This window comes from Parambassis ranga, chromosome 1 (genome assembly GCF_900634625.1).
Source record: "Parambassis ranga chromosome 1, fParRan2.1, whole genome shotgun sequence".
Taxonomy (NCBI): Eukaryota; Metazoa; Chordata; class Actinopteri; family Ambassidae; genus Parambassis; species Parambassis ranga.
Window position 1 is genome coordinate 15,832,870 of NC_041022.1, and position 9,386 is coordinate 15,842,255.

At 39.8% G+C, this 9,386-nt stretch overlaps 1 protein-coding gene across 1 annotated transcript; it reads right to left on the bottom strand.

Moving 5' to 3' along the window:
• Positions 1-808: 808 nt before the first annotated feature.
• Positions 809-7,701, bottom strand: mmaa (metabolism of cobalamin associated A). Its single transcript, XM_028406727.1, has 7 exons — positions 7,636-7,701; positions 6,871-7,299; positions 6,360-6,482; positions 5,949-6,119; positions 5,363-5,448; positions 3,877-4,026; positions 809-1,506 (listed from the first exon to the last, which is right to left on the bottom strand). The coding sequence occupies exons 2-7, from the start codon at positions 7,277-7,279 to the stop codon at positions 1,207-1,209; spliced, it is 1,239 nt and encodes a 412-aa protein (XP_028262528.1). The 5' UTR covers positions 7,280-7,299; positions 7,636-7,701; the 3' UTR covers positions 809-1,206.
• Positions 7,702-9,386: the final 1,685 nt, after the last annotated feature.

Here is a 9,386-nt window from a genome sequence, read left to right on the forward strand (position 1 = left end):
GGTAATATTAATCACTCCCCCCATTTTTTCATATCAGGACCAAACACAAAGACAGAGAAAGGCTGGGCCAGCTGCACAGAGTGTGATTCATTTCATTCTTTAACATAATGCCACTCAGAAAGAATTTATTCAATTCAAAAAGAATTTAGAAGCACTTTCAAAACTCTGTAGATTTTGTTGTTGTATGAAACAAGAACATGTTGCAGCATTTTCTTTCTTATATTTTTTTGGCAAATTATTTTTGTACTAAAACAATTTGATCTGTGTGATTGGTTAAGAGCACAAAACAAACATTGCACTAAAGCAGGGTGGACTTTCCCTGTTACAACACACTCATTAACAACTAAACTGTTTTGAGCTATTTCAGGTAGTTGAACATGGTCTACTTTTGTATTGTAGTGTCAAAACTAGGGTAAGGGTTAGGGTTAGGAAGGTTGCAGAGTTGTGGTTCAGTGTTTGATGCATTTGGCTTACTGAGACCATTACGGAAATGTCTCACTTGAGACTCTACGCCTTACAATGGCCGAGATGCTAACCCTAGTTCTGCATTAGGGTAAGGGTTACACAGTTATGAAGGTCACAGAGTTGTGGTTCAAAGTTTAATGCATTCGGCTCACTGAGGCCATTACGGAAATGTCTCACGGCCAAGAAGCTAACCCTAGCTCTGCGTTATTTTAATTTAAATATACTTTAAGTTTTCTTACTTTTTTGGGGCAACCAGTTTACTTATTTTTTAAGTAGACTCAGCTTAGGACAGTGGACAGAGGCCTGTGGGAACAGTTCATCACAGTTAAAAATGTGAAACGAATGAGTCACAGCGTCACAGTTTAATGAGTATTCATAAAAGTCAAGGATATTGTACAAGCTGGCCTTCAATAGTAAAAACATGACCTTTATAATCCTCCTTAAGTATTCTTATTAAAACCGTTCATGAAAGTCTAAAGCGTTCCTGTGCAAGAAGACAGTCCAGTATCTGCTCCAATATGTCATATGTCACAGTACAAATGAAACATGTCAGCACTCTCCTCCTGAGGTTGGACACTGAGGTTCCTCTGGTACTGTAAAAAGAGCACAACTGCTTCTCTTCGTGCAAACCACAGAGTCAAGGTCACATATGCTCACGCTGCCCTGCTTTTGTTGGCACTGAATGGCCCAGATCAGCCATGAGGCATCCATCCTCCTCAAGAATTGCAGCCCCAGTGATTACTATGATGATGATGAGGATGATGATGTAAAGGCCTTGAGAAGCAGGTCAGCAGCCAGGCCTGGGGAGATGACTCCTTTAGTGACCCTCTCCTCGAGGTGGGGTAGAGCCTCTCTGACACTGGGGTGATTTTGGAAATGGCAGAGGACGCTCTCCTGGATGAGACTCCACATCCAGACCTTCTGCTGGGCCATCCGCCTTCTCTGCAGCTCACTGCTGGCCAACATTGCATCCCTGTACAGCTCCATCTTTGCCCACACCTCCGGAATGCCGTCAGAAGTGTGAGAGGAGGCGCGCACCACCTGAGGACAGAGTTGAGAAAGGAAAAGCGTTTATTTTTGTTTATTGTTAAAGCAATGGCTAAAAAAAGCTTCATACAAAACTGTACATAAACCTTGAAGTGCTTGGCAAATTCATGATTTAAAAGGAAATGCTTTCCCATTATTAATTGCACTGCATTGAATTTTACATTCATTCATTAATTGCAGTGTTTTCACAGCTTTTTTTTTTTTTAAACACACAGCACCTCCACAAAGACAAACTGTCTCCCCGACAACGCCTCGTTCACACATGCAGTCTGGGCATAAATGTCACTTATGTGTTTAGTGTTTGAACCAGTGACTGCATGTCCCCTGTCAGAGCTTATCGCACATACAAGAACACATGATGAAATTCGGAGCAAGACTGAAAACTGCTCGAGAATTACAGGAACACAGAAGTGGATTCATTCAATCAGATGTATGTTTAAGTGCTTATTTAAAAGTTAAGCTTCGTTACACACCAGCAGAATAAAGATGTAAAATAAACACCACAGATCCTCAGGGGGAGATCATTTGACAAGTTGAATATGGGATATTACATTTACTATGCCTAGTAAGTACAGGAGGTCAAATATAAACCCTAAATAGATCATTAAATGAATCATTTTACAGGGTCTTGATTTTAGTCTGATGCAAAAACAGGAAATGAAACGTTGCGTGACAAAATATACTGAATAATCTCTAATTATCTACTTTTAGAGGCCAAGCATGAAAACTTATTGGAATCTGTTCTGCTAAATTAGAAAAAGAAAAAAACAAATAAATATGTCCTAAAACCTGGAGAACACACTCTTAGATGTGATGCTTGATAAATTCAGTGCACAGAACTTTACAAACAGCGTATCACATTGGATTAAGAGCTTTGTTTAAAACTACATGACTTATAAATTACCATCTAACATATCTGGATGGAAACTCTGAAGTTATTAAGTTAAAGTTAGTAAGTAAAAACTTTTAGGGTGAAAAAAAGCAATAAAAGCTTCAGATTCAATATTTAAAACAAATCTGTGCTCTTTACTGATCCCCAACAAGTTTGACACACATGAACCACAGATTAATTGCCAAGTTTAACTAAAGCAACAACCTTCAGGACAGAAAAACATCAACACAAAAGTGAAAAAAAAAAGAGTCAATCCCAAGGTCTGTCACACTTTACAGCAGAAACAAACATGTTTACAGCCTGGTACAAACACCAGGCTGTAAATTATATTAAGGCTTAAAGTTATGCATATTTAATAGTGTGGTCACTTTGAGTGACAGGTGGGTGCTGGCACATGTCGCTAGTTACCTGTCTGAGTGACTCACAAACCCACACTGACACAGTGGAACAGAGACACGGTGCCATGATAGAAAGGCGCTGGCAGGCACTTCATTTCCTAGTTTTGTTCTCCACAGTGGGGGACACTTAGTGACTGCAATCAGCCATGACATCTTTGTGATTTGAATGAAACTTCTTTTTCTCAACTCTTTTTGCAGTGGACACAGGCTATTGTTATCCAGTATTATTCAAAAGAATTTAACAGCTAATCATTGAATACTTTATTTGTATTTAACAAGCAAATATATATTATTATTGCAATCTCTTAACAAGCTTCTCAAATATGATTGGTTCTTCCTGATGGAGACAATAAGCCTCAGTCAGTAATTGTTAGTAAAAGTTAAGCACACATTTCCCAGAATTTAAAATCTCAATACTATTTATGTCATGCTTTCATCCAAATCAGAGCAGACAGTAAGAAAAGTAATGTAGCTGTAGAATAAATCAAACTGCTGGCCAAACACACAGACACAAATACCTCCAACAAAGCCAAGGTAAGGATAAATAAAGAGAGAGGGGCTGTAAGAGTAGCCCGTCAGCTTTTATGTGAATGTGCTGGCTTCTAATCAGCGAAATGCATGACACAGCAGCCAAGCATTCAGAGCGTGTGGGGGTGCTGGGGGTGATGATGAGGGATGGGAGGTGGGGGTGTTTCTTGGCAGACTGCCCAGTGGGCAGATGCTGCACTGAACTGGGAAAACAAAGGGACAAGGCCAGGCAGGCAAGCGGGTGAGGTGGGACATGCAGGGTGGGGCGAGACACTGCACAACTTAAACCATCATGCTCTGACGACATCATCATCATCATCCTTCCTCCTCCTTCTCCTCCCTCCACCTGGGTCAGCTGACCTCTCAGTGGGATAGCTTGTAAGGTCTATAAAGCTGTAACACTTCTGCTGGGGCTGCCAAGCAGGTCGAACATCAACCACTTGTCAGCTATATTTTTAAATTTTTTTAAATGTCTAATAATTGTTATGCTATTGGATCCAAACCTCCTGTACCTGTACACACACACAGTCATTATCTTACACACACCTTAGGATTCCAGGACTTGGACTGTCTCCTGAGCAGCTTGAGTGCGCTGGTGTATTCAGCCTGGATCCTCCTGGCTGGCACCACCAGGTCTCCATCTGACTTTGTCACCACCACCAAGTCTGCTCTCTCAATGATGCCCCTCTTGATGCCCTGAACAGAAATTTCAGCTTTACTGAGGAGGGTCACTGAATGTGCAAAACACTGTAAATAAACATCTAATCTGCTGAGAGATCTGTGAGGGAGGGATGGATGGAGCTGTGGCTGGATGGCTGCCAGTTTTCTTATTATCCTGTAAAACAGCTTAATCCTCACAAGACTTTGAAGCTCACACAACTACCCTTATAATCCAGCTTCAAGTTATGTTCCTGTTCTGAGTGGTTCAGACCAGTCAGCAGTGATAGGACTGTTTTAAGTTAGCCTCTGATAGACAGATGCTTCACATAATCACCTGCTAAGGACTCCCCCCACAGGGTTCGTTGTAACAAACCATCTGTGGCGACAGATTAACTATATTCCAGCAAATCAATAGATTACCAGGGTCTTTCTGAGCGTCACTGATGTCACCTTGTGTCTTGTGTCAAGACAAAGAAACCAGCTGCCTGTTCAAACTGATGTCACTTATTACAGGTATTGTAAGTACAAATTTCGAGGTATTACACATTTATTTACTACGTTTATCTGACATAATTATAATTTGATCATATTCAAATTAAACACAAATATCCTTATATATTTGTGCAAGAAGATATAATAGATGACTAAAGCAATCTTCTGGTAAGACACACTGAGGGTGGAGAAGATGTACAAAACACTGTGTCTTTGCAGTCAATAATTAAATAAATATATTATATCTAAAAATGTACCAAAAACCTGTTTTTTAATGTTTCAATAGCAAACCTGTTGATAGTATATAGCCCGTATAATTAAAACAAATACCACCTCAGCTTTCTATTGTCACACTACTCTCACCATAATATTAATCATAATCAGTTAAGGTAATTAAGTCATTAATTTTTGTAATTAATAAACTGATTAGCATATTGTGTAAGTATATTTATCTTTGCAAAAATCTACATACAACACATACATGTATTTCTCATTTAAAGTGTGTATTTAGTAAATTTAATTATTGTTAGCTATTTAAATGCATCTGACATTTTTATGACAATCAAGCTGTTTTTTTTAGTGGTATAATATAAAATAATTATGAAGCTGGAGCCAGAATTATTGTTACACAACAAAACACTATGTCTTGGCTGTGCAGGAGTAATCAAACTTTTTGGAGGCTTGTATGGTGATTTGCTGTCATATTTCTACATTGACAGGTCACCAACATCCTGCACAGTAATCTGGAAATGATGTATTCCAGCTGACACATCATCTTCAGCACAGAATTATTCAATGCATCAGCACAGATTCATCATTTTGTTTCTAAAGGATAGAACCACATCTGACACTGATGAGCTTGTTGCTGCCGTTCACTAACCTGGAGTTCATCGCCCCCTGCTGGTGGAATCAGCAGCACAAACATGTCAACCATGTCTGCCACTGCAAACTCTGACTGGCCAACGCCTAAAAAAACAACAAACAAAACAAGATGAACACCCCTGACCAATAACATAATCAAGTGTAAAAACTGGATCTTGCAGTTTTTCATATTTATGTAAATTCTAAAACTAAATCCCAAATAAAATTGGTGTGTGTTGGTTACATATGTTTGTCTGTGTGAGCTTTTACAGCACCATGTAAGAACAGGGTAGAAATACAAGTAAGTAATGGGCAAAAGCCTTGGTGAGGGTTTGTTCAGTAGTTCAAAATGCCTTTGACTATTCATGAGTTCTAAACTTCAGATTCCTCACAGTGAATACATTTTAGCCTTGACTGATGAACACAGCCGAGTATCAGACTTCACACTGAACAATTCCAGTTTGTATCCCAGTGTCAAAAGCTGAGTGCTGACAGTTACATCAAATACTTGCACAGACTGTTAATTCTTTATTATACAAAAAAACAAAAACGTAAAAAACAACTTCATGTGGGTACCTGCTTTGACAGTTGGCTGTAAATCTTACCTACAGTCTCCACGAGGACGATGTCATATCCCGCCCCCTCACAGAGAACGATGGCCTCATTGGTCGTTCTGGTGACACCACCAAGAGTTCCTGAGGTTGGTGACGGCCTGATAAAAGCATTCATGTCTCTCGAGAGCTCAGTCATACGTGTCTTATCACCCATCAGAGACCCTACAACAAGCAGGATGAGTCAGTGTGAAGCATGACTTCACTGCTGCTAAACTCTACAATCATTTCAGTCTATGTAATTCATGAAAAAAAACTGTATATACTGTATAATAAAGGGAAGAATTAATAACATGATAATGACTCAATACGATAGCATCTTTCAGATTAATTAATAATAACTGCAGTATTGTACTGTAGAGTGAGTTCATTTGTATGTTGTTTATTCTGTGAGTCAGGTGTTACCTCCTGTAGTGCAGGATGACGGATCAACAGCCAGCACTGCAACTTTATGTCCACGGCCCGTCAACATCTTTCCCACCACCTCGATGAAGGATGACTTCCCTGCTCCAGGAGGCCCAGACAGACCTTAAAAATCCAACGAGACCAAGTCAGTAACTTGGAGGCTTGTATGGTGTGCAGCAGGGACAAGTACCTCTGTCTTTACTTTACTCTGAAATACATTGAAGTTACACATAGTGTAAACCAAACCCTTACAGGCTAGATAACCCAAACGACTGATACAATTTGAATTCATTTGGCCAGGTTTTCCTGCAGAGCTGAAATGTAATACTACTTGCAGGTGTAGAAAGTACCCACTGCTGTTACTGCAAGGGTGCATTCAGCTTAGATTATATAGTCACTTTAAAACTCTTATGTCAACATTTGTTTATATATATATGATTAAATGTTGCAGCTTGAACTAACACAAATGGCTGACAAAGTGCTCAAAGGTGGTGCAGTACAGAGCACACACCCACTCTGAAGGCCAGCGGCTTCCCTCCATTACCGCCCTCCTGCTCCCTCCTGTTAGCCAGAACCCTCTGGAGCAGCACCTGGGCCAGCTCTTTCTTCCTGGGATGCTGGGTCTCCACTAGTGTGATGGACTCAGCCAGAGATGCCCGTTGTCCTCCGATCAGCCCTTCATACAGTTTGTTTAGCAGCCTCTGCTCAGGCCCACTCAGGTCCTGCACATGGTGGCCGATGGCCGTGTTTACACCCCTCCTGTGCTGGCTGCTGTGACCCTGGTTGGTGCTCTGGTAGATGGGGAGGGAACCAGTGAAGACCCCTTGATGAAGGCAGCATGTCCTGGTGACTTTTGGGACAGTAAATGAGGAGGGAAGGGAATAGATGCGGCACAAGAGGGAGAGACCAAACCTTCCCATTGTACCCTAAACGTTGGACGCTAGGACGAAAAATAGGAATAAATTAAGTTGGTGGGATTTTTGACTGATATGGGTGTTACCTAAATCTTTTCCTAATCTTTTCTAATCTATTAAAATGCCTGAGATTTGCAGTCTGAGACATGTATTTTTAGCCAGACACGGTAAAGTTAAATGAAAACACTACAGTTCCAACTATTTTTTGCCGTTTTAACGTTATTTGGATGACATTGACGTAACGCTTTTGTCGCGAACGTTAGCCAGTAGCTCCCTTTGAGTTTAAACGCAGATGTCAGTGATGTAGTTAACAGTTCAGACGAAATATTACACATAAATCCTCAAACAAAACTCACGCTGACCTCGACTCAGCTGCACGGAGGTGTTACATGTTACATATGACCCGTTGTTTCATTCATTTTCTTCCGGGTTCCGGTGACGTATGACACCGCCCGTCACAATAGTTCCGTCGATACGTTCATAAAATAAATATGCACGTTTTTTAATCACCTATATGTGTATCACTTTCTACAAAACAACAAAGATGTTTATGACTTTAAAAAGGGTAAATAAAAATATGAATACGTGTAAGAGTAAATTATGAAATGAAAATAGAAAACCGCAGTAGATCTAGTAGATTTATCCAGCAGGTGGCAGCAGAGGTTAACATTCTGAACACAAGCTGGTTTTCACACTAAATTCACAGTTGACAAAACATTTTAATGCCCTTATTGATTCTACCCTGTGTATTTGTGTATATGTATATTTACTTTATTTATACTATATACTTTATATTCTTTATTTAGTCAGTATGGGTGGTGGATACCTGAGCCAGACGTTTTTTACTGACCAAAAATGGTCAAAATAAAATGGACAAACACTCCCGTTTATCCTGTTCATCTCCCTGTTAAAACATCTGATTGGTAAAATATGAAATTATCTATCAGATTTAATGAGATGACTGGTGAGGCTGATCCAAATGCTGTATCTATAAAAATTGATCTTATAATAAAAACAAGAATCCCACAATGTTTGTTTGTGCTGTGATGTAGATGGATTTGAGTGTTTTCTAAAAAAACTAACTGCATCCATGCTTCATATAATGCTGTTTCATTATTGAAGTTGTGTTCTAATTTTGTCTATGTTACTGGATTATGAATGCATTTTTTACAAAACTCAGGGTAGATAAACACTCAGATTTTTATAGTCTAGATATTCAGAGGCTCCGCTCCACCTGACGTGCTTGTCTGTGGAATTTGGTAGAAACATGCAAGCCCTTGGGAGGCATGAGTGCTAACCACCATGCAACCATACCACCCACGTCACATACAATCCAACCAAACCGCTGCATGCACACACACAAAGCAGTACATGCACTAATAACACACTTACAGTGACTTCTAGAAGACCTTCTTGGAAAACTCTAGCAACCGTTCCAGTGCTGTCACAATGTGCCTCATAAAACAAAGGAAAAACCCATGATTTAATGCATTTTCATACAATTTACTGGAAAATGCAATTATGCTCAACACTAGTGGAGTTGGCTTTCAGATGCACTTGTAATCGCTGTGCCTCTCTAATTGAAGGTCTTTCCACACACGCACAAAGAGCTGTGTTTGCATCACTTCAGAGGACATTACACTGGCTTCCACTTATTTCCTGAAGTCTTACCCTAACCATAAACCATGTCTACACCTTAAAATCTAATTATTTACATTATGAGGTTGTTGTTTAGTTCCCAACAGGGAGGCAGGTTTTGCAACGTGCACAGAGATTTATGTCCCCACAACACGAATAATACACACACACATACACAGCAGTCCCTGACAATACATGATGCATATTTTCTTAGCATGGGTGGCCTGTAATTTAACAGACAGGCACACAAAGACAAACATGTCGAGACAGTGGTCATGAAAGAGACAGAAAATGTTGCAAGTAAGTAAACAAATTTATTGAATCTTCCAGTAGAGACTTGATATTCATGGAATAAAACTGCTTTTCTGGGAGTTTTACTGAGCAAAAACCGAAAAGAAAGAGAAGAATAAAGAGGCAACGTGAAAGTGCGGACAAAACAACAAAAAAACATGTTCAAAAATACAAAAAGAATGTA

Excerpts from the sequence above, each read along its gene's own strand:
- mmaa (XM_028406727.1), bottom strand. The coding sequence starts at position 7,279 with ATGGGAAGGTTTGGTCTCTCCCTCTTGTGCCGCATCTATTCCCTTCCC. Across the intron at positions 6,120-6,359 it reads GTCATCCTGCACTACAGGAG|GGTCTCTGATGGGTGATAAG; the intron begins GTAACACCTGAC and ends TGCTTGTTGTAG. Across the intron at positions 4,027-5,362 it reads CAGGGGGCGATGAACTCCAG|GGCATCAAGAGGGGCATCAT; the intron begins GTTAGTGAACGG and ends ATTTCTGTTCAG.